The sequence below is a fragment of the Sander vitreus genome, chromosome 2 (genome assembly GCF_031162955.1).
Source record: "Sander vitreus isolate 19-12246 chromosome 2, sanVit1, whole genome shotgun sequence".
NCBI classification, from domain to species: Eukaryota; Metazoa; Chordata; class Actinopteri; order Perciformes; family Percidae; genus Sander; species Sander vitreus.
This window is the reverse complement of record NC_135856.1, coordinates 12,800,235-12,826,888: the sequence shown is the minus strand read 5'-3', so window position 1 is coordinate 12,826,888 and position 26,654 is coordinate 12,800,235. Positions and strand designations below refer to the sequence as shown.

At 41.7% G+C, this 26,654-nt stretch overlaps 1 protein-coding gene across 5 annotated transcripts in view; it reads right to left on the bottom strand.

Moving 5' to 3' along the window:
• Nucleotides 1-26,654, bottom strand: part of add3a (adducin 3 (gamma) a) — a 111,497-nt gene that overhangs the window by 15,018 nt on the left and 69,825 nt on the right. For all 5 annotated transcript variants that reach the window (XM_078278674.1, XM_078278667.1, XM_078278678.1 and 2 more), the window contains 7 exons: nt 21,003-21,247; nt 10,865-11,003; nt 8,537-8,688; nt 8,177-8,257; nt 3,027-3,176; nt 2,104-2,247; nt 1,013-1,111 (listed from right to left, as the gene is read on the bottom strand). In XM_078278674.1, the coding sequence (XP_078134800.1) occupies nt 1,013-1,111; nt 2,104-2,247; nt 3,027-3,176; nt 8,177-8,257; nt 8,537-8,688; nt 10,865-11,003; nt 21,003-21,197 (960 nt within the window). In that variant the 5' untranslated portion in view covers nt 21,198-21,247. The remainder of the gene's footprint in view (nt 1-1,012; nt 1,112-2,103; nt 2,248-3,026; nt 3,177-8,176; nt 8,258-8,536; nt 8,689-10,864; nt 11,004-21,002; nt 21,248-26,654) is intronic.

Sequence of the window (26,654 nt, the reverse complement as noted above, 5' to 3'; positions counted from 1 at the left end):
CTCAATCTAAAGCATCAAGGAATATACAGTACATGGCATACAACAAACATGGTGGGGGGATTTATTTATAGAAATTAAGCTGGGCTTTGCAGGATGGATTAATGTTTTCTTTTGCTTGACCGGGAAGAGTCAATCAGGAGATTTGGTATGCCTGTTACAGCGAGGGACACAACAACATCTCTTAAATCCTCCGTACAAGTGAACACAAAGACACACAAGCGTCCAACAGCTAAACAGCAAGGAAATCCCACACATAACAATAACTTTGATACAAGCATTAATACATCATGAGATCTATTATAGCTCTGCCGCTGCACAACACAAATGACGACTTATCATTTAAAAAAAGGTCTGATATCTATATGTCTGCTTATACAAACTGTAATTATGTGACCCCCTTCTTTGCCATCACCCGTTACGTTCGAAATGTGTTCCTTTGAATAGATTTTAAACTGAATATTATTTAACCATTAATGCTATCCAAGTGGATAATTATGATATAGTAACTCATAATTACCAGATAAGGTGCCGAACTTTTTGTTTTTGTGAATGCAATACGCTTCTGTAGAGTTACTCCACAATCTGCTAAAGATAAGCGCCAGGTCTATTTTCCCGCGAGCCACAGGGCTTTAGAACAGCTGGGCAGGAAGGGAAACAGCAAGAGCATCCAGTCAATTACCAAAAAAACACGCCCCAATATCGTATTATGTCTCCTCTACAACACCACAGATGACGAGAGATTCATTTTGGAGGTTTTTATAAGGAGAACGCCAGAGAAGAGAAGGCAAGGATTTTAATTGCAGGAGTGATTGGAGTGGAAGGTAGATACTACTAGCTTAATAAACACGTGATTGTTCTTTTAAGTACTTCTAGAGATAATAAAATCTGCGATTCAGGCAGGCAAGAAGCTCTGCTTCTGAGACACTCCTGGTGTGGTATGGCGCGTGGCGGAGGACGGAACAAAACCGCGGCGCAGCTTGAATGCAGCGTGTGTGCGTTGGTGTGTGTGTACCTGGATTTCGCAGACATAATGGGCATTGTAGATGTAGTGAAAGGCCTCTTCGATGGTCTCCCCAAGAGCAACCACACCGTGATTTCTCAGCACCAAAACCTGTGACACACACACACACACACACACACACACACACACACACACACACACACACAGACAGACAGACAGACAGACACAGACAGACAGACAGACAGACAGACAGACAGACAGACAGACAGACAGACAGACAGACAGACAGACAGACACACACACACACACACACACACACACACACACAGTGATTAGGAACAGCAGAACAGTCAGATCAAACAGAGTCTTTATAGGTCCTAGCTTGCTTAATTTGCTACAGGTCCATTCATTTACAAGTTACCACCACAACATTTCTGATTCCATGTATCAAGGGTTGGGCCACTGGATGACGACAGCAGGACTTGGCACCACACCGCCAGTGGAAATTACCTTTACTTCCCTGAATGTTTGCCAATTTAAATTATGTTGAAGCCTGATCATTTCAAAAGAAACCAAGTGCAATAATATGCTCACATAGAAAAGCACATGCAGGAACACAAATAAGGAGGCGCAGAAGGTAAGTGACATCATCAACAGAATGCACTGGTTTGACGGTCTTGATACTTTCCTCTTCAAAATCACCCACACCCTGGTAATCAGTTAATTTCTATTTCTTGACTGCAAGGACAAGGAACAAAGACACTCCTTCCCTGAGCATGTTAAAACACATTTCAAGATATCAGGTCTACACATCACAGGCTTGGTCTACATTTTCTGAAATGTTCATTTCTTTCATATTTTTTCTTCTGTCTGTGTGAGTGTTTTCTTTGTATTAAAGGAGGGTGCATAGTTAAAGGAATAGTTTGACATTTAATCTGCAATAGATGAGAAGCTCAATACCACCCTCTCTGTCTGTGCAGTTAATATGAAGCTACAGCCAACAACCTGAGAGCGGTATCAATCTCATCTAACTGCTGGCAAGAAAGCTAATTAGGCATATTTCTAATAGGCAAGCTAATTCTTTATGAACGATGAGGACGGCCCAGCTGGGAGACCTTGCTCTGTTTTCTTGGTTTTTCTACCTTGGCTGTAGGCCCCAGGGCCTTCTGCAGCTCTCTGCGCTCCTCCTGGTCATCCAGGCTGCCCTGGTAGTTGTAGTAGGCGATATCACCCAGGATCAATGACTCCTGGCTGATGGGCAGGATGCCACACTTCATAGATGACACCTAAAGCAGGAGGAAGGTCAAACGAAGGCAGCAGAGACATATGCGAGATAAGAAGCTTTGACAGGTGTTACAGCTGTTTTCTTCATCTAAAGCCCTATTCGCACGGGATAGATTTTACTTGACAAATTACTAAGACATGGCAGATTTGCACGGGAATGAGATCACAGAAGACCTCCGCAATTATTTTAAATTACTGGAGGTTCCCAGGTAATACTAGTCCTGTGCGAATAGGGCTTAAGATGCCTCTGTGAAGAATACTTTAAAACTCTGTACTTCTCTGATGCTGGCAGAGACAAGGCACCTTTGTTGCATATCACAAACACTTCCCATAACGGGGTCCATTTACAGACCATTATTCCTCTCCAGTTACTTTGCATATTCACATGATTAATACTATGAGTATTAAAGTGGATATAGATGAGACTTTATTGATCCCGGGATGAAATTCACAAGCTACCTGCCAAGTCAAACGTGCGCTGTTATTTTGTTGAAAGTAACTCAAAAGTAAGGCAAAAGTAATGTAAAGCATTACAATTCAGAGACAGTAATATTGTAATATAACTAATTACTCTCAAATGACAGTAATTAGTAATCTATAATGTATTACATTTTGGAAGTAACTTACCCAACACTGGATATAATGCACCATTCAAATTTCTAACCCCCCACCACAACTCAACTCAGAATCCAACATTTGATTATCACGTTCCCTGTCAAAAAGAGCTTTAGGTGTTCTGCAGGTTAATCGGGAGCTTTGACAATCATCTGTGTCAACTCACAGCAGCCGTGGCAGGAGTGTGTACATGTATGATGCAGCGGATGTCTGGACGCATGGAGTAGATGGCAGCGTGGGGGCTGAAACCTTGGGGGTCGACCCTCAGGTTGGTGGAGCCCTGTTCGATCACTTCCCCGATGATGTTGACCTTCACCTGGGGAAACAAAGGGGAGGAGACAAAGTCAGTGAATGTTGGATGTAAAGCTGTTAATACCCCAAACTTTTCCCCATTTTTTTAACTGGTGCAAAAGGCACTCAAACACAAGCTGAACAAGCTTTTTGAAAACTTCACAGCAGCATCATCTAAATGGCTCTCCTAAGAAAGGGGGAGAGGGAATATGATGAGGCTGGAGGGAGACATACTGGAAAACTAACCTTAACCTAATCACTGTAATCGAATATGCCCAGGCACTAAAACACATCTAGAGACTGACATAACCATATCCAACCCCTCACACATAAACACAGAGCTGATACATTAACTAAGAAGGCATAAACACATGTCAAAATCAATCACATTATCAACGATACATCCTCTCTGTCCGCTCTTCTCCAGGAAATGAATTGGAGCGAAACATAATATAGTCAAGGATTGACATGATGTCCTTTACTATGACAACTTCATTACCAGCCAGTTAGCAGTTATTAGATTACAGGATGGGAGAGAAGAGCGATGGAGGGAAAGATAGAGGCAGAGAGTTAGATAACGAGAGAAAATGACAGATAACTGGACAAAGAGACTGAGGTATAAAATTTGAAGAAAGAGCAACTGACTGCAGATGTCGGTCCTCGCTGTGAAAGCTAATAACAAACAGCAAACACAGCTTTGCCTGCAGACCTTGTACAAAGTGTTCTGTGATACAAACCAGAACCTACAAGCTCACATTTCTCTTTCACAATACAAAGTACACACAGTACAAAGTGTGTGTTATGACAACAGTAAAGGGCATCCATCATCCATTCCGATGCTAATTAAAGACACCCAGTTTAGCCAAATATGTACAGAGTCTCATTTTTTAATCATGTGCTTCACATCGGCTGCACTTTGCTCCTTCCTTCAGAAGAATTGGGTTCCCTGGAGTAACTTATTAAGCAAGGGAACCAGGGAAGGGTTGCTGCAGTGAAATTCGGGAAAGCAGTGTCTGCACAATGCCCTTACCAGCCTCTTTAGCATAAAACTAGTGCAACAGGAAACCAGAAGCCCGAATTACAAATGTTGGTGCATTGAAAAAATACTTCACTGATAAAAAGGTGAAGGTCTTTAAAGACACAGGCTCTTTCCTCTGAATCACCTGTAAAAAACATCATTTTCCACGGAAGCAGCCAAATAAACAATACTGAAATGGTAATTCCGTTTCCCATCACCAGTTTTTGCAATTTTAGCTAATGCATAATTATATTATCAACATCACAAACTAATGCATTAGCGAGTTTGGCTTTACATACAAAAAAGTGTGGAACATATCTATGTCTACAAAGTAACATATGTTAGTGGTATTAGAACAAAAACACAATATTGATTAATTAAAACAGCAGGGTGGAGTCCACCGCTTGCTGGTATCTCTGGGTCAACTCAGGCAAAAAAAAAAAAATCAGACATTGCCTGAGTGCTGCTCTGCCTTTTTAACAGCCACATAGATGTTTGGATGGATGACCATCTATTGATCTTTCATCCAGCAGAGGAAAGTGAATGGCACCAGCCGAGCGTAACTAACTACCGCCATCTTTGTCTCCACACACAGCCACAGCCGCAGCCAGCTGTCAGGCTGTCGAACATCGATTGGTTTAAATCACGTCCATTACAGTTTCAGTTCACCCTGTCACGATCTTCATAATACAGCTCCCTCACACCATCGGTGACACCCTCGTCCTACTGCTGAGAGGCCCTTCGACAAACATAGCACTTCTAATTATAAAAATATGCCAAAGGACGTGTCAGAAAGAATCTGAAATGTGACTCAGCTGAATAGAAGGTACATGATAAGTGCCATGAGGAAGAAGTGTGGGCAGCTGAAAATGTTTACTTTCTGACCCTGTGATGCAAGGTCCATCTCTATCATTGCACTGACACCAAACTGTTTAGTTTAAAAGATGAATGTAATGGACGAACCAAAAACTCAAATGACCCCGCCTTCACCTCAGAGCTCCAGCAGACAGATTGAGAGGGAGAGGCAGATGGAAACTAAACTCCAGCCTTTCTCTGACGCTACAGCCTCCACCCAGCTCACCCCAGCATGACCTCCCAAACTCTTTATTCTGGATGACTTCCACTTAATCAACCTGTTTGCTCTCTAAACACTTGAACTCAACCACGTAACTATAGAGATCCCTGGATCAAAACAGGCTGAAAGAGAAGAAGAAGAGGAAGAAGAAGAAGAAGGGGAGGAGGTTAGAGAGAAGAGAGAAACACAGCAGCGACAGAACACAAACAATCTGATGGTGCCAGACAACATCATTTGGTTACGTCTCCCAACAGCTGCAATGTTGTGGTCATCGCACTCATACAGACAACCACAGAAGCTTATTCCACAGAGTCCTAATGTTTTTTCGCGCCACAGGTTTCCTTGGATTAGGGTGGCACCTGAATCATGGTTACAGCTGTCGCCGTGGTCCTGCTCCGTGCCCTGCTATGCCCTGCTACACCCTACTACGCCCTACTACATCCTGCTATGTCCTGCCACGCCCTGCAGTGCCCTGCTACATCCTGCTATGTCCTGCTACGCCCTGCAGTGCCCTGCTACGCCATGAACTACTACAAGTACTATTTGTAGTCATAGTTCCATTATCTTGATTGTGACGATAATTGCCACTGTTTATCATACCGCCAACCAGCACCGTCAGACACCACCTACGAAGAGCCTGGGGCTGTCCGAGGTTTCTCCCTAAAAGGAAGTTTTCCTCACCACTATCGCACTAAATGCTTGGGGGAATTACTGGAATTGTTGGGTCTTTGTAAATTATAGTGTGGTCTAGACGTACTCTATCTGTAAAGTGTCTGGAGATAACTCTTGTTATGATTTGATACTATAAATAAAATTGAATTGAATAGAAAGGATGGATGTGGTCCAGACGCACTAAAAATACTCAATGATTTTGCCTTTCACCTCTGTCTTCTATGGTTTGTACAATAAGTAGCTGTTAGCAAAAATTGTCATTATGAGCTATTAAACCTGGACAGTTTTATAAGTAGTTAGACTTTTCCTAGTGGCACAAGGTGAGTCATTCCTTCAGTCACTACGACACCAAAACATTTCGCAGAGTTAAGTGAAAACTGCATTGGTATACTGGGCAATTTTTGCTTTATTTGAAAAAAAAAAAACAGACTTGGAGAGGCATAAAGAATAAAACAAATCTGTCTCAATGACCATAAACGTGCTGGTGAATTCAGTCTTCTTCAATTGTTCTTATACTGAAGTTACATAGTTGAAAACTGGAACTGTATGACAATCTATGTAAGCATATAAAGACAATTAAAAAGTAAGACCGGTGTGACCGGCCCGTTTTGGGAACGGCAAGGATTGCGGGTGGATTACGTATATAGAGCGAGGGATTACACGTTGTCGCATACTAGCATCCTAAAATCTCATATTTCATCTGCTTTTATATTTTTTATTGTTTTGAGTTCTGAGATTCCATGCCTGCCAATCTCTCCTGCAGGTCAAACAGTGGAATCTGCCTGTCAGCAGTATTGCTCCTACATCCAGTTGTCAACCCACACCTGCAGCCACATTACACAGGTGTGTGTGTGTGTATATTTGCACAAGTGTTGAAGATAAAGTAGGAGAGAAGTACACAAAGCAGAGAGAACAGACAAGAGAAAAAGACAGAAGATATTATTCAAGTGCAGAGTGACTTTTATGCAAACTTTGGTAATGTCACAAAACATAAAAAGCAAATTGTGGGGGAGTTATGTGGCTTTGTTTGCTATACGCACATAAATATTCCTGTCTGAATATCAAACAAACCACATCCACCAGAAACATGAAAGGCGTTTCATGACTGTACTACTATGGGGCAAGTTTGCCATATTTTATGGATTAAACCAAAAGACAAAATATATACTTTAAAGCACAATTAGTGTTTTAAATATGGAAACACCTAAAGTTTCACAAATCTTATAAGTTGGAGTTGACAAATACAATATTTTCTAGAGAAAAATGTATGTTAAAGTGCTTTTTGTGCATCAAATCTAAACGATCCTCTGGCTGGCTGGTCATGCCAAGTATACTGTACCTCATTCATTTATTCAGGTTATTAAGTATGTCTAAAAAACTATTCATGGCATACATTCTGTTATTAATACCACAAATCAAGGTGCCATATCTTATTTTTAACACTGAGAAAAACAAATGATTTGTGTCTGATACAATGAGCCGAAAAAAAACAAGTAGAGCAAGAGCAACAGGAGGCACAAACAGATGGAAATAGAAACTGAATTAGAGGGAGTTAAAATGTAAGGCAGGCACACATTATTGCACATCTATTGACACAGCATGCACACGCTGTGCTGTGTGCAGACAAACCCCAATATTAGCTGACTTGTTGTGAAAGCAACACAGAGAGAGAGAGAGAGAGAGAGAGAGAGAGAGAGAGAGAGAGAGAGAGAGGCAGAGGCAAGTCCTTTGTAGTGATGTGAAGACCACACTGAAATTAGGTTTATCTACTATTTTCCCCTTCATACACTTCCAGGAAGCAAATTAAAGGAAGTAAATTGTCTGATTAGTTAAGTGGAAAAGCATTAGCCCTGTCCAATGAAGGCCAAAACCTTAATAATCAGAGCACTGTAGGCAAACATACACAGACAAGGTCACAATGGTATTTGTTTCACTCTGACCAAGGGATTGCTAAAGTCAAAGTTAAGCTTTAAAATCAATTCCTAAATAGTCTTTTTGCTGTGGGTTTCTTATTTCTTTGTGTTTCAATTGCGAAGTTACACAAACACTAAAATAAAAATGTCTGTTTTTCGTTTAACTGACAATCATCTGAAAATAAAATTAAAAGATTATATTTTTATCCAGTATGGTGAAATTACCTCACCTCTTTTGTGTGTGTGTGTGTATATATATATATATATATATATATATATATATATATATATATATATATATATATATATATATATATATATATAACTAAATAACTCATGTCTCTTACCAGGTTTGACGCAGACGCCTCAGAGAATGACAGTCCTCTGGGGATGATGAGGATGTGGTCTTGCTCTTTACTGACTCGAGCCTAAGACAAGAAAAAGTCAAATCACTTTTTTACTGGGGTATCAGTTTGATTGAACAACAGCAACCGAGTTGAACTTTTCGGGAAAAACAGCCCTTAGTAAGGATAGACTATTCTTATTCTTTCTGGTCAAAAGTCAAGTGAGCGACAAGTCAAAAGGAAATCAGTCTTTTACTTGTTTTAGCACGCTGCAATTTGTCAAAGTAAAATGGGAATTCATTGATTAGTTAGTTCATTGATTCAGTTTTTGAATGCAGTCGTGCTCTTGGTGTGGCGTCTTACTGTGATATAGGAGCTGGGGAAGTGGGCCCAGCTGAACAGGTCCACCACTCTGTGGAGGCTGGCCAGTTTACAGCGGGTCAGCTTCTCGCCTTTCACCATCGTGCTGGATTCCATTCCATACATGTCGTTGATGGGAGTGACCATCCCCAGACCTAAACAATGGATTTATCAGGGTTAAAGGGAAAAAACATAATATGCATTAAAGAAAATAGTACTAGTCGTATTAAAATTACACTTTTATCCTCTCTTCCTAACGACGACAACAACAGCCAAACAGGGCCACTGTCAACATCTGTCTTTTTTTAATGATGTATCTGACACATCTGGCTCCACATGAAACACACTGAGGTGATGTAAACTCCAACCTTTATACTTTGTTTACTGCCAAGTTCTTAACTATGGGAAAGGAATCTTATAAAGAAGGAAGAGACATTACTCATTACATACGTCATTGGTGCCAAGCCTGTAGCATTCTACATGTATTTGATTGTAAAAGAGCATTATCAATAACTAACCAACCAATCAAACTGTTAAAAATATGTTATACAATTCAGGAGGGCTAACATGCCAGCTCTATTGATAATGTTTCCTATGTTTGTCAGGAGGTGACACTAATCGCCAACTTTGTTTAACTAACGTTAAGCAATATCTCTGTTGAGGCGTCCTACATTAATTTGGAGATAAATCTCGTTAGTAAGAAATAATCCTTGTGAAGGTGTAAAAGAAACAGACAGGGAACTGCCATGTTGGTGAGTGATAGAAATGTTAGCTACAGCCTCTCTAGCTTAATCAATGTCATTATTTATGTGTCGGACCTGCCCCGTTTGGTCATGCATCATGATGTAGCAGCTATCTTAGACCAAACAGGGGCTTGAGTTGAGCTATATGCAGCTGCTGAAAAGAGCCTTGGTGCCCTATTTTAACGATCTAAGCACACGGCGTGAAGCGCAAGGCGCAGGTGCGTTTAGTGTCCAAATCCACTTTTGATTGATTTATTTATTTCTGGATCAAGACAATAAAACAGTAATCCAAAGGATGACATAAAGTTAAATACTTATTTCCAGCACGGTCTGACAGCGGAAAAAACGGTCTGTGCGCCGGGCGCATGGGTCAACAGGGTTGTACTTAGTGTCTTCGTTAATTCATAGGTGTGTTTTGGGCGTAACATACAATAAACCAATCAGAGTGTCATCTCCCATTCCCTTTAAAAGCCAGGCGCGTTTGTACCTTGGCGCATTGCTATTATGATTAGGGTTGGGCATCGAGAATCGATTCCTACTTGGAATCGTTTCAAAAATTACGATTCCATCGGAATCGTTTCTTTATTGGAATCGTTTGGAATCGTTTAGGGGATGTGGTTTGATATCCGATCATCACTTCCCAATTTAATATGTGCAAGTTTTGGTTTCCTTAGCAGCCAGGCGCTTGTTGTGTTGCAGCCATGGAGCACAGTAAGCAGCGCTCTAGTGGGGCTTTATTTTACGTTGAAAAAGCACGGTAAAACTGCAAACCTCCACTGACTCAAAATAAAACTTTCCTCTTATTTGTGGAAATAGGCATGTGACCCGTTTCAACTCCACCTCTCAAAGAATCAGAATTGATAAGAACCGGAATCTAAAGGAAGAATCGGAATTGGAATCAGAATCGGAATCAGAATCGTTAAAATCTAAACGATGCCCAACCCTAATTATGATGGGTGCAAGATAGGGTCCACGATCTGTTTGGAGATCAATAACAAATGAAAAGAAAAACCAAACGCGCACAATCAATCACCATCACGTAAAGTGTTTTATTTTGTGGAAGCATTTTTCACTCAAAGGTAAAACAACACAGATATGATGGGTTATAGTGGGCCTTGTCATGCCTGCCCCATTAACTTCAATAGAACGAACCAAAGTCTGGCACCCATGCAAAATTCTAATGACATATGGCTCTTCCTTCTTTCTCAGATTCCATGATTATGGGTTAATGCAGAACTGAACTACTATATTGCCTTTGACATGTAATTCTGCATTTGTTGTGCATTCCAGCACTGTGATTGAAAGCAGACTTCACATATGGGCTCCTGGACAGAACTCCAAGATCAAAAAACCAGAGAAGTATGCGTAGCTCTTCCGGAGTCTGGGGTTGGGTTGGCTTGGGGATTTATGCCCTTAAGCACACAAAGCTCATGTTTGGATATGGATCTCCTCTCTACAAATATTGATGCTGTGTTTTGTTTTTCAGTGCAGTGAAAAGCAGTTGCACCTTGGGCAAGGATGGCATGTTCTGCTAAATGTTAGTGTCTGGTTGCCCAGGGTAAAGTGCCACAGCACTATGAGCACTTACTGAGGGGGGAGGTGTTGAAGCCAGCCACGGAGCTGGCCATGAAGAAGTCTGCGATCTGTCTGAGGGCCAGCAGGCCGGTGGGGTTGTTCCCCTTCCGCTGCTGCTCTTGGATCAGACTCTCCAACTCCTCCTTGAAGGCCTGGAAGAGAAGAGAAGAAAGAAAAACTTCAGAAGAAATCATGTGATGTGTCAAAAACTATAGAAACTGAACCCTCAGATTTCTCTAAATGCAGAAGGGAAAGCAATTTTTCCAACATCAACAAGGCTATTTGGAATCATATTCATTTGATAATTTTTTATAAAGCATCACACCTGAAAATGAACAATATCCAATATTTGTATGCTATACATGAAAATCATGTCTTTGAGAACTTTGAGTTACAAGATTGGACACCTCAATCAGGTATTATGCAGCTTTAACTGGAAATAAGAAAAAGATAATTTATTTAATTTTGAAGTTGGAGCTTTAACTTTCTTGAACTGTAATGATATCTAAAAATGAACAGGGGGAGAGATGATGGTAAAACAGATTAGAGTCGGAGGGAGAAGAGAGAGCAGGGGATTAGTGGAGATAGGGATGAAAGAGTAAAAAGATATGGGAACATTAAGAGAGACAGGAAGAGAGGGAATAAAGAGGGAGACGTGTTAATCACAGATTAGACATGCTCCTCTGGTGTCAATCTGAATTGTCCTCAAAGCGCTCTACGAAGCTGGATCAGGATAGGTTGGCTTTCCCAACAAGCTGAGTCAGGATTGGCTGTCCGGCTAGCTCGCAGCCTGCATTACGATTGGCTGCTTGACTTGGAGAGAGAGAGTGTGTGTGTGTGTGTGTGACTAATCCTCATGTCCAGACTACAGTCATCTGTTGAATCCACAGACACAATACAGTATATAGTAACATGCTCCTATGCAAGACCAGATACACACACAGTTGGCTGCGTTGCGTCATATAAAGCACTATATGACTTTATGCTTTAACTCTTCTTCAAAGCAAATCATCAGGGAACTGGTCAGCCATCCTTATACCAGTTTAAGTTAATAGTATTTAAATCTTTATGAACTAATTCATCAAAATCCCAGTGTGTAGTGTGTATCTCCTGCAGGTATAGTTTGTGTCTGCCACGCCTTAAAAGGTGCAGTAGGTAAGACTTATAAAACTAACTTTCTGTCATATTTGCTGAAACTGCCCCTATGTTCCAGTAGAACTACATAAAGCAAGTAATAAAAAAAAAAAAATCCGGCTCCTCTGGCACCACCTACAGCCTGTAAATTGATTTGAAAAAATCCACCGCTCCCTGTTCAGATGCACCAATCATGTGGGTGTCTAACTGCGTGTCAATCACTGCTCATGCACACACATTCATTCTCTCTTGTGGGGGGAGGGGCTTAGGAGAACATTTTGGGCTTTAGCAGAAAGGGGGGAGGGACTGAGAAGTTGTTGATGTTCACATTTTTGGGCTAAATCCTGGATCTTCCCAATCCTACCTACAGCACCTTTAAGGATTATATTTGTCATCAGACTCTGAGTCCACTTTAACTTCCTGGTGGAAATTCAAAACCAGTGATGGGAATCTGTGGCAAAATCAGCACAGCCTGAGAGTGAAAATAGGTCATAAAACTATTTCCTACTGCAGGGCAACATCCAAAATTCATGCATTTATTTCATCTCATTGCTTATGCAACAGTCAACACATTCCCAATCGAGCTGTGCACAAAACATCTTTGACACTTAACTTCCCCTTGTCAGGCCTTTGGTTTTATGCCCATGTGGGGGTGTTTTGTTAAAAGTGGAGCAACCCCCTGTGTCAGGACACATACAGTCCCGGAGCACCGCTGATTCTGAACCCTAGCCAGACATTCCTCAGTCCCTAGTGGCAAGGTTGCTATGGAAACCGGCCTGTTGCGGATGTCTGACAGTGGTGGGTCAGGTTTTTTTTTTGTTTGCTAAAAACCTTATTTCAGACAATCTTTCAAAACAACAGATTTGCAGTGTTTTCGAATGAAAGATATCAAAAGCACATGAGCATAACCACACACAGACACAGACACAGACACAGACACACACACACACACACACACACACACACACACACACACACACACACACACACACACACACACACACACACTAGCAGTCATCTGCTCTACAGTTTGTGTTCCCAAGAAGATTATGACAGCAGGGATTTGACTTCCACCATCTGAACAGATTAATCCTGGGGCCTAAAGTGGATCGTATCACTAATATTTCGGCAAAACCCTGCAAACATCTGCAGCAGAAAAACAACATCACACGTCAAGTGTGTTTTTAGCTGCTGTGGCGTGACTGAACACTCCCAGTTCAACCCAAAGACAGGAAATCAGATGGACCTACAAAATGACATTACATCATTGCAGTTACAGCACATTTGCCTCTGGGGTGAAATATAGCACATGTATAAATCATCTACCTGATTAAAATCAATGACAGGCAACCAGGCTAAGCAAGATGGTGGAAAAAAATGTGATCCAATCAGAGAAACGAGGAAAGGTTTCTGTGCCTGCTCCAAAATCTCAAAAGGGAACTGCAGTGGTGTTGAGAGAATTAAGTTGACATGCAGACTGAGCTTGGCCAGCACTTTGATGACCAAGTCAAAGCGAGAGTGGAGAAAGTAGTAAAACATGGCTACTTACAAAAAGTAACAAAAATGTCTGACATGGAAATGTTTCAACCTTCTCTGTTGCAAAGGTTAGAGTTTATCAGTTTTTGCTAAATAATAGTCTCTTAGTTGCTTCCACAGGACTGGATGAGTCTGGATGACATGCCGTGCTGAAGGATATTACATCAAGGGCAGATGCTTCCTGGAAAGAGTAGTACTTTCTTAAACTTTACTATTTGGTGAACAAAAATACATTTTCCCACGCATATTTTCAATCATCTGAGTCACCTTCTCCAGGGGACAATATAAACTTGTCTTCGAATTCTTACTACAGGAAGAGCTTGTGTCATATGACTTACAGAGACCTTTCCTTTTGTCTGGCTTAGTTATTGTTGCAGATACAGGTGACACTTAAACAGTTGTACGTCATCCTGTGGGAAAGGAAGACAGGAGTCTTTATGACTTTATTGGAGCAAGGCCGATCCTGCATGTCTGTGCTTGTGTACTGATAAAAAAAAGTGATGGTTTCAGCATTACCTCACACACCTGTGCCCTTATGTGAAATGAAACTATAACGGTTTGACTTAGTACAGCAGATAAACCTAAAGTTTTTTTTTTTTTTTAAGTCTGTTGTTTGTTTAGGTACACAGCAAACCAAGAATTGAACAACAGTCATCCACAGCCTCGACTAAGAACATCATATGTCCACTTTTGTTTTCTTATACCTGTGAACACTGTTTTGAGGTCATTTCCCATAGCAGGTTAGGATTATGTTCTCACTCCTACAAACCTGCATCACAGTTCACCTGGAAGAACACAGTGACCTGCATTTTTCAGGTCTCTCAGTGATGGCTACCAAGCTCAGATTGCATTACTGTCAACTAGGCGAATAAACCAAAGTAAATGAGTAACCTCAACAGAGTCAAAATAAAACCTTTCGGACATACTTGCCATGAAAAGACATGCATACAGAAACATACATGTACAGAAAGATAAAAGGCAAACACACATACACACACATATGCTTAAAGCATTTAGGCACAAACGCACACCAGGTGAGGCCTGTAATTTTAGCCACAACCTCCCCAGTTATGTCGGCACAATGCTGTTCTTTTAAACCACCAGCGTGACAGTGTTACAAAGTAAGAGAGAGTGCCTGCCTGCGAGCTTGCCAATGCTATTGATTTCCCCCCATCTAACCTCAGAGTGTGTCAGTAGAATTGGTCCCAAACTTCAGCTGCAATAGCTCCCTACTCTGAATAAACTCTCTGCCCTTTTACTTGAAGGAAATACTTGTTCACCCCTACAGAAATGAAGGGAAATGGGGATCATTTACACGACTCACATTCTTAAAAGTGTCAATAAAGTGTATCAATGAATGAAGATGACACTGTAGTACATGTGTGGATTCATCTACATAAAGTGTGTCAATACATGAGTTGCAGATAGAAATGCGTCTATCCAACGGTTTCTCTCCCAAAACAAATTCTGATTACATCGAATCAAGATATTAGCCAATAGAGAGTACCATTTCCATACCAGTGCTACCCAACCCAAACCCAAATTTAGAATTTGTCTAACACTCCTTCACTCCATGGAACTTATTGAAATCCTTTTTATGTATGGCAACATGAGGCCAGGAATTGCTGTGGCACTAAAAACTGAGTCAGAGGCTGGTCGTGACTGAATTAATGTAACTGACAGCGGAAACAAGAAAACTATATTTAAAGGTGCTGTAGGTAGGATTGGGAAGATCCAGGACTTAGCCAACAAATTTGAACATCAACAACTTCTCAGTTCCTCCACCCTTTGTGCTAAAGCCCAAAACGTTCTCCTAAGCCCCTCCCCCCACAATGGAGAATGAAAGCGTGTGCATGAGCAGTGATTGACACACAATTAGACACCCCCGCTGGCCCTAATTGGTACATCTGAACAGGGAGCTGTGGATTTTTGCAAATGACACTACAGGCTGTAGGTGATGCCAGAGGAGCCGGATTTTTTTTTAATTACCTGTTTCATGTAGTTCTACTTGAACATAGGGTCAGTTTCAGCAAATATGACAGAAAGTTAGTTTTATAAGCACCTTTAATGTGGATTGGTCACGTCATGGACGATAGCTGATCCGCTTATTCAGGTCAGTATCAGCACGATTACCCATACAGCATATTTAATTATTGCATTCCTAGTGTCAACTAGATCCATGCACCAGTTTTAGCAACAACAAAAAAAAAAAAACACGTGTGACTAAAACATATCTGTCACGGATTTTGAATAAAAGATGTTGATTTCAGTTGCCAGATGGGGAAGCTAGTGGAAAGCCTACTCTTGCACCCAAGAGATTCTTCTGATTTTTGGTCTATCCTTTTGAGTTTGCACATGAGCTAAAGTGGACTTAGTAACATTTCAGTATGTTGCCCTGTAATCCTGAGAGCACTGCCCCACTGCTCGAGGTTTTGCTAAGTTCAGCACCCATGAGATGTCGTGAAATGCCAAAAGTGAAACGGTCGCTGAGCCATGGCTCTGAGGGCAAAGGCGGTGGATTTTTTTAAAGAAGTCTCTGGAGTGAGTTCAACCACTAATGTTCCATCAAATGAGACTTTCAGGACTTTAAAAAGAGAAGGGAAAACCGAATAGAGTGCAGCCGTGATATTTGCCTCACACGAGGGGAACCTGCCAAAGCACCGTAAGTTATCCACTTGTGTTTTCTGGAACGGGGGGGGGAGGAGAAAATGTGCACTTCCTCTAAAAACCACAGGACTAGTGCAAATGAGGCTGAGTAAATTTACCACTTGGCATCAGTAAGTCATTTCTATGGATGATGTACAAACTGTGCCACAAGACGAGAGGAAAACCTAATAGCAGGGGAGAAAGCAAGATGAGGGAAGATGCAGAAAATAGAAGCAGCATGTGGAAGTACAACTCAAATTCAATTGTATCTGATTTAATTTCAAGCCCCTGAGGGCTTTTGACCTTCTGACATTTTGGGTCGCAAATAGAGTCACAAGAACCTAGTTCCCAACACAGACCGAGGCTTAACCGCAGAATTGAACATAAACAAATTCATATCATGATTCACCAACTATGACACCATGAGAGTAGAATTTGCAGCCAAAATTTGGATCCATAAATGCAACAATAATACCACCTCAATGTGCCTCACAAACCGCCTCAAGGCAAATTTCAATCCTTGCATGTCATACACAACTCTTTATGTTAACCAACATTACCACCAAAAGCCTGAAAAAAGCCTTTGCTTTCCCTTCTCTCTTCCTTCCTCATGTGACTTTAAATAACCAAATAAATCAAGTAATATTACCTAAAGATTGACATACACATGAACCAGAAAATAACGTTCCACTATCTTAAGGAAACTACATTATAAATGTATTCTTACGAATTTAGAAATGTCCGTCTTTAAGTGTTTTACGTGTCATTAACTGCATCCAAAATATTAAGGATCGTGTTGCTCTAATGTCAATAGAAGACATGCAAACACTATCAGCTCTCAGGTTGAAAATGTGATCAATAGTCATGCGTTATTTCCATAAATGTATCAAGGGGACTGTGCAGAATATGTATAAGGTTCATGGGTTTTCAATTTACACGTGCGTGTTTTACCTTCCCTCCATTCCTTTCATCCTTGGAGCCTGGTGGGACAAACAGGGACCGAAAGGGTTCAAGGTTTAGCTGTAGCCTTTGACTTCGAAAGGTAAACACTGCTGCATGAATGAGGCGGGTGGATGAAGTCAGCTGAGTTGATTCAGTCACGCCTGGTCTATTATTGGCCCGACTTTAAATACAACCTGTCATCTGAGCGCTACAAACATGTAATCTGGAGCCGCCACTAGGCCCCATAACACTGGAATCAAAACAAAGAGAGAGAGAGAGAGAGAGAGAGAGAGAGAGAGAGAGAGAGAGAGAGAGAGAGAGAGAGAGAGAAAGAGAGAGAGAGAGGCGCCATGTGTGGACTCCCAACTGTTGACATTCTTGTTGTTGTTGTAGCTGAACATGAGAGAGAGCAACAGACTGAGAAAGATGGAGACAGAAATGGAGATGATAGGAGAGAGAGAGAGACAGAAATGGAGATGATAGGAGAGAGAGAGAGAGCGCAGACACGCGCAGACACACAAACACACACACACACACACACACACACGTGTCCATGTCAAGCTGGTGACACACACTTGTTATTGTTGTTGTTGAATATGAGTAAACCAGCGCTGAGAAGCCAGCTGTCCTGATGTAAGGGCTGAAAAACCCTCTGCGGCCAACAGTTACTGCTGACTGAGAGCTGGTTGGCTCACGTTCAAATCCACATTAAGCGGGAATAATATACATAACACTGCATGACCGCAAGTGTAACACAATAGCAGACATACACACAGTGTGATGTGGTGGTAGATAATGGCAATGGGAACCCATATGATGTCCAAACCGATCAAATAACAGTTATCACTGGTGATAACAAATAGCTTGTAAAAAAACAAAAGGTATTCAACATAAAATGGTACAAAACCGAAGAATAACAGCATTAAAAAATATACTTATAGGAGTATTAATTTTTTGTTGCCTACTTACACATCCAGCAGATACTGAACATCATAAGTCCAATATTCACCAGCCCCTGAGGGAAATATCTGGCTCTTTAGCTGCTAAATGCTCCACTGTCTTTACCAGCTAGTCACTAACTGTGTCTGTCTGCCGTTTGGTGCTGAGCAGTCGGTGAATAACAGAAAACCGGTGCCTGCTGCGACTGAAACCGAGGTTGATGAACCAAAACAGTAAAGTAAGTAAAGTTTCAGACCATAACACCTAAACAAAGAGCTGATACACACACGCTCTGTAGAGCTCCAGAGATAATTGTCTGTGGGTTGATTACTAACTTAATGTCTTTCACATTACACATTATCATGTGATTTTAGCAGCTAAAATACATTTTTATAGTGTTGTCTTCATTTAAACCTCACTTCAATTTAATATATTGTAATTTACTTTCATATACACCCTGAGTTTACACCATGAAGATTAACCAGCATGGCTTAAAAGGGGCATCTGAACACACCACAAAGACTAGAGCCCATGGTCAGCTGATGTGTTTTCAGCTCCTGCCTTGGGGGAAATAACAAGCCTGTGTTCCAACCATCCATCTTCGTCCGCTTATCTGGGGTCGGGTCGCGGGGGCAGCAGCTCCAGCAGGGGACCCCAAACTTCCCTTTCCCGAGCCAAATTAACCAGCTCTGACTGGGGGATCCCGAGGCGTTCCCAGGCCAGGATGGAGATATAATCCCCAAGGCCTCTTCCCAGCTGGACGTGCCTGGAACACCTCCCTAGGGAGGCGCCCAGGGGGCATCCTTACCAGATGCCCAAACCACCTCAACTTGCTCCTTTCGACGCAAAGGAGCAGCGGCTCTACTCCGAATTCCTCACGGATGACTGAGCTTCTCACCCTATCTCTAAGGGAGACACCAGCCACCCTCCTGAGGAAACACATTTCCACAAGCCTGTGTTCTCAAACAAAAACCTCACATACTGACAAACAAAACACACAAGCCGGTAATCTAATTAAAAGTTCCACAGAGGCGTAAAATACATATGTTCCTATTATAAATGGAGAACATGTTTGACAGATCACTGCAGCTGCATGGCACTGGTTTGCTTAGTGTCGTCAGGCTGTGGTCAGACAGCTCTCTCCGACTGACTGCCTCTACCATTAATTCAACATGCTGAATCGCTGCTGATAAGGGCGGACTGGAGCCAGCTGTGCCAGACACACGGCAAAAAACACCAGTGATGGTCGGCCACAGACAAGCTCAATGACGACCCAAAGCAGCAGGGCACTTTAATGTACTCACTCATTTGCTCACCCCTAACTGCACTTGTGGTACTCAATCACGTAGACAGACAATGTGACACAGACATACACAGAGTATCAAGTGGAAAACTGCATCAGCAGCACCATGCTCCTACCCTCCCAGACATCTGGCACGAAACACAACGTGCCAAGAAAAGCACACTGGGCATGTGCATAATGTGGATCATATTTAAAGCTTTAAAGGAAACGGGCCAAACCACGGCAGCCACTACCCAATATCCACCAAACACTTCCAGGCTTGTGTTACTGTACTTGTGAGGGGCATTAATTCATGACATCCACTGCCTATGTGACATCTAACCTGATCCTTTATCTATTTAACTTTACCATAAATATGCCCCCGCTGACTCTAAAACCTTCAAAGTGTATGTGTCACTTCAAAGTACAAATGCATAGAGACACGCACACCTTGTCTCTCCAAATGTAAGATCCCATTGTTAACAGTGAAGAGCACTTCAGTCAGAGACCAGCCTTGAGTCAATAGTGCAGAGTAAATATTCCTAATACTGTGCAGGCTGAACTGAAAGGCAGGCGCTTGTTGTAAAATCTTCACACAAGATGACACAACTGGTCAAAGGGCACAATACAAACAGCAAGATAGGACAACACTGAGCTTGGCTATGTTAGGTGTTGAGTTCCTGACTTAATTAGATTTGTATCAACTCATTTGGCAATGTAACGGACGTTCATTATTATCAAAAGGTTACGCACTAAAGCTTTAAGGATTTGAAAAGGAAACAAACTGATTCACGATGCATGGCAAATATTTAATTAATGTGTTCAAGTGTTGCTGTAGGTTTTGTTAACTAAGCCTGTTAAAATCACAATCTTTGCACTGCATTCTGATCTTTGCAGAGGTTACAGCTAACTGAAAACCTATAGCAAAGATGCTCCAATACTTTGCCTTTACAGCAGTGCCTAAATAATTAGTATGTGTGGTCCCAAAGGGGCTGAAATCTACCTCCAGCACTTCATTTTGGCTACTACAGCAACAGTAATTTTCAAGAATCCAGACATCCAGTGAAAGAAAATCAAACCACAACATGATGCGTGTCGGCTAAAATATGCCCTGTGCCCAGAGTTGTTTACCTCAGCAAAACCTGATCCAACATGAGAGCCCGAAAGTAAGCCTGAGTGAGGGTGTGGTAGCTGGTGGTTATATTAGGGTTTTAGCAGGCCGCTGACTGCTGTGATTGTGTGGCCAGTGTCACAACATCAACACAAGCACATGTGATGCTGTAACTTCTTTAGAAATCACTTGATTGGGGAATAATAACTGACGGAAACAGAAAATGGGAACTGACGACCCAATGTAGGGTGAGGTGAAAAGTTATTTGCTTGAAGTTCTGCAGTGGGTCTTCAGTGATAACTCAACCGCCCTATTCTTTGGGAAAAAATAGACAACATATAGGTAGTTTTCCCTCCTTTCATCCCATATAAAAAGTTTGTTTTGTTCAGGCTCATGGGAGGTTAGGGTTAGGATTCCCCATACATTGAGGAACAGGTGGGAGCCACCCTGGGCAGGTCAGCAGTCTATCGCAGGGCCAACAAATATAGACCGACTAACACATTTACTCTCACGCTAACAGATACAGATACCCTCATATTGAAACTTAGTTAACTGACTTACGGGGCTCTGTAAGATCTGTGTGACACGTTTCTTCTGCTCCAGAACATTGAAATCCTGCCGGAGGTCAGGGGACATGTTCCTGGTCCTGATGTACTCTGGATCGTTGACGTTGACCCTGTCGAAGTAGCGCTCCTTAGTCCCTCCACTGGGCGGGGGAGGGGTGGTCACCACCCCCTGATGGCTGTCCGCGCTCATGCCTGCTTCACCTGACTTGCTTGCTCTACGGCCGCCGCTCTGACTCTCACCTAAGAAGAAGAGAAGAGAGAAGTGGAAATGTTAGAACACAAATCACGTCATTTGAAAGGCAAGTGGGAATAGCATGTAATATTTCACAGTACATAAAAAGGGAGTTTAGCAAAAACAGAACAGAATGTACCAGGATTCAAACTAAAGCACTTATGAAAATGTGGTATGCAAAGTCATTAGGATGCAATACAGATTTGCTTGTAGAAGGCAAACATTTTGCATAATGTCTGTTTTTATCAATTTAATTTGTATGTGGCATTATTCCCACAATTACAACTACCACCACACAAACAACAAAGCTTTCACTTTCACACACTGCTCATGTTTATAATATCCATTGCTTGAGTTAAATGATTGTTGTCACTTTTAACAAGAGTAACTTTCTGTCATAAGTAGTTACTCAATAGCAAAAAGTAATATATTACTTTCAAAACTAATGGAAAACATCTGGCATATGCCAATACAATTTGCTGACAAACAACATATCATCAGCAGATGACAGAGTTGTGGCGTGTGTTCGTCAAACAGGAAAAGGACAGCCCTGTTATTGGTCGACCTAAGAGAGGTGTTGCTCTTTGACGCAAATAACAAGCTCCCGTACCGTCCTGACAGCAGAGTTTTGTTCCATACAGACATCGTGTCACAACTGCACTAGGCATTAGTGAGGTCACTCTGAAACACTACCCAACACTGCACATGAGGAGGACAGGAGCAGTTTTGTTTGAACTTCCAGGCCTTGACTGGTGAGGCGGTGTGCTCCCACTGTTCATTCTCAGGTCAGCTGGCATGACAATAAGCATTTATGCAGGATACAGGAATTTGTTACAATAAAAGCAACAAGTGTGGCTATCAATGCTTTGTTATCATGCCAAGGGACATAGCCAAAACAGGCAAAAGGAAATACATTTGAAAATTAAGTATTGCAACGTTTGTTGTGTGAAAGAGTTGACTATGTGATGCAAGACACATTTTAGAGGAAATCTGACAATAAAGCACAAACAAGGGAACACCAAAAACCCCCATCTATCCTAGACAAATTCCTTTAAAACTTAACAGAAGACCAAGTGAAGACAGTTTGACATAGTCTACATCAACGACATTTCATTTACAGGATAGTACCACTAGACTTTCCACCAATCTTTTTTGATGTCCTGTAAACTAACACTTGAGATAAGAAAGCATAACCTCCTTGGTTAAATACAAAGATGTATTCACAGGAGTAAACAAGAAAACATATTTTCCAGGATGCCTTACAACAAGGCTGCTGTTGCCGTAGTGAATGATAAAGTTGTGTCGTATTAGGGAAAGGTGGGACTTATGAGAGCTCTAACAGATGGTATCTTGGTTTGAAGAGCAAAAGGAATGAGAGAGAGAGCAACAAAGAGTAGAGAGGAACCCCCGCTGCTTTGCGTCTTCAAAAGCTCAGTGGTCATCTGACAGCAGGAGGATCAAAATGTAGGGGTCACTCTGCCAGAAGTGACTCGTTCTCCCCTTTTAGCCTTTCTCTTAACTCTGTATGATGGGAAACAGGGGAGTTGGAGAGGTGATTTGGTCTGCACATGCCGTTAAGCTACTTAGTCAAGCCAAATGAGACTTAAAAAGATGGTTGAGATTAGTGGAGTGACACACAACTCAGTGTATAGAAGAGTTGTACTCAAACCAAACAAACTATGAGTTTAAGAAAATCCTTCAAAGTAAATGAACGTGTAATGGGGATGCTAATTTAGATTTGTTTTTTCTGACCGATGTTAATCGATCATTAACAGTTACAACAAGCAGTAAATGAGTCCCTGTTTACCTGTCCGGGAGGCTCGAACATTTCTTCCGCGTCCACGGACATCTGCTGACTTGTACCAGTCATACAAGTAAAGCTTTACAGTTTTAAAGATAATACCTTTAGCCTGTAGCTATTCCTTAACTAAACAGTTCATTGTTTGCTAGCTAGCTAAAAAGTCAGTTAGCCTAACGTTACTAATGAGTCGGCAGAGAAACTCTAATTTCAGCTTCTCCCCTCTGGTAGGCGCTACAGAACACTGTTCGCCAAAACAGCCAGACACAAGAACAGCTTCTTCCCACAGACTGTCACTATGATGAACACTTAACACAAGTCCATACTGTCAGGATCAATCCCTAAGGATTTCCACTTTTACTACCAGTTAAGAAATAGATCGTATAGCCTTTTTTACCATGCAACAAACTTGTTTAGATTACTTTTTACATTCTGTTTGAGTGAAAGTATTTATCGGTCAATATTCCCAATGTCGGTTAACGGTTAAACAGTTAATTATTACCATCCATAGGCTATAGCGTAACGTGTCTTTAGTGGGGTTTTCTCTCATGACCACAAGTCTTCAATCATTCCTATTGAAAAAAACAACACTGTGTTAAGACTTGACATTTACAGTGTTGCTACCGTACCAATTTAAATATGCAAGAAAGCCAGCAACAATACTTCCTTTCCATTATGAGAAAGCAGTTATTGCAATTATCCATTACACTGAGCAGTGTAATGCTGTAAGGGCAAGCACCCCCCCATACAGATGATCTGTGACAGTTAAAAGTTTGACAAAATAGCAGGAAAAAGAAAGAAGCCTATGCCTTTAAAATGACGTCTTGCCTAAATATCTGTTATCTTTAAACCAGAGAATCCATAGGAATACAGGAAGCCTCTTGCTCACTACCTGATCCTACTACTAAAGCTGTGATTTATACTATGAAAGTCAATAAAAGCCGCCCAAAAAAATCAAATTTAATTGAAGGCAGCTGGGCATTGCAGAGTTATGTAACCTGATATTGAATTCATCCTCCTGCTCGCCTGCACTGTTCTGCTTACTGAGTGCACAGGACAGGCAAGGATAGAACGTCAAATTGATGGGTTGGTGATGGTAGTAGGCATAATGGGTAATTATAAGAAGAAAGACCTGAGGAATTATTTACTGTTGTGCAATGTTTGTACGTCATCAATTCGTCACTCTACTGTTTTTACGGTCTCAGCTTTGAATTGCTTTACTTCTTGTACTCATTTTACTGTTGCACTTATTCAAAGCTGCTACAGTACCTAAATGTAGTGTATATAATCAGCCACAACTTCTCAGAAACACATCTGAGAAGTTGTGATGGACAGGAAAAGCTCATGCCTGAAATTTGCTTAATACGTGGAATTCTGTGCGGCCAAATGCAACAGCTGTAGCCTCACCAAAATAAAGTTAACACCCCCCCCTCCAAGCTCTCTAAACCCTGCCTCTCGCCTCCTTTTACTCGCACACATACACCAGTACACTATCCCATCCCTGCTCTGTCACAAGACACACAACTCCAGCAGTCCCCAGCATGAGCTTCCACCCTCCCTCCCTCTGCCTCTCTCAATAGATCATTGTCCCCGTCCTGAACCCTCTCGGTCTGGTCACGTCCAGAGAGATCGACGGTTGGGAGGTTTGGGAGGGTGATGGGGGAGGAGCAGCGGTGGTGGTTGTGTGAGTGTGCACAATTAATCTGAGTGAGAATGAAATCTGATCCTCACATTATAGCATCAATGTTTATAATTTAAATGTCATGCTTCACGGCAGTTGCTCTTTTGTCATTGGTTGAAACACTTCTCGAATGAGACACATTGAAGTTTCACAACAATGACAGAAGTTTAGATTGAGTTCAGTGACCGACTGGAAATTCGAGACGCAATTGCCCTTTAAAGATATGGCATTGGAGGACAGCGCTGTATTGTAATTGATTTAGGCTCCGTTAATCTGTGGCAGATAGACGAGGCAGGCTGTATTACTGAAGGGCGCTAGACTACGACCGCTGCCTGAGGCAAGGTGACCGCAACCTCTCACCCTGTGACCATCAGTGACCCCCCCTTCCCTCCCTCTCACAGCTCTGCAGACATACAGTAAGCCATCTTTATCAGTGGACAAGTTCTTGTAAACTTTCTCATCTATATGTTTTTGGTTACTGGGAGTTATTTGATGAATGGTGTGGACACGTAACCTCCATGTAGCCCGGCCTTAACCTTAACAATAGGCGTTATCACTCTGCAGGTTGAGCTGGAATGCACAATCAATCAATTATACGGATTTAGATGAAAACTACATTCTATTAGGGCTGCAATATACAATTATTTGCATTATCCATCATTCTGGTGATTATTTTCTCAATGAATCAATAGATAATTTGGTTAAATAAATAGCAAAAAAGGCTGATCCAAAATTCTAAAGCCTAAACTAATGTCTAGATTACTTCTTTTGTCTGACTAATGGTCCAAAACCCAAACAGATTCAGTTTCCTACCGTGTATTACAAAGAAAAGCAAAAATCTTCCCATTTGAGTAGCTGAAATCAACAAAGTTTTTATTAAAAATGGACTAAAATGATACTGTATTATTAAAACAGTTGCCAATTTCATTTTTGCCAATCTACTAATCAGCTAATGGTTGCAGCTCATACATCAAATTTGGAATATCTTCAAAACGTATCTTTTACAATCTTTTTTTTAACGTCTTGTCGTAAAACCTCAGAAAAGTCATATTGATGCATGACTGCACTCAAATCCCAAAAAAACCTTTTTTTATTTGCTGTAATTGGTTCCTTTCCTCAGCTCTATCATGGGAACTCACTGTGTATCTCTAAGACAGCGCGCTCACCCATAATGCCTCAGTAGACCTCTGACATTTGGAGCTGGAGCAGAGCCAGTGGCCAGACCACAAACAATCTTCATCTGATGACAGCCAGCTAATCTGGAAACCTACGTCTAACCCATGTATCTGTGGCTCCATCTTTCCGTCTGGCGCTCTCTCTCTCTCTCTCTCTCTCTTTTTATTTTCTGTCCTTAAAAACTTGCCTGCCAAAGGCAAGCTTAGTAGAAAAGATACAGCATAGTCACAATAATAATGATTAATATTACAGGCAGCAAACACACTGGATAAGACGGCCACCAACGACACCACACACCCATCCACTCACACACACACCTCATCTTTATCTTGCCTGGTAGGAAGCTTCAAAGCATGGCTGCTTGAGTCTCTACGAGCCGCCACCACTAAAAATAGATAAACAGCCTTTTGGGTTGTGTTACGACCCCAACGGCAACAATACCAGGAAAGAATCTGTACGTTGGCTATTTATATCCACACACAGTGTAAATGGCACAATGAGCAAACACACACGCACGCACACACACACACGCACACACACACACACACACACTTAGGAGTAGGTGTGTCTAAACATGCCTGCATGACAGATCCAGCAGTGAAACTGGAGGTGGGTGTACGTGTAGGCCAAATGCACTGCAGCTTACAGATTCTCCAGCGGCTTTACTATGAGACAGAGAAAACTCTTCTTCTGAGCCCAACAGTAGGCCAGCAGTCATTGCTTTGGTATGGCTGCGGCTGGTTGTAGTTTGGGGTGTTGG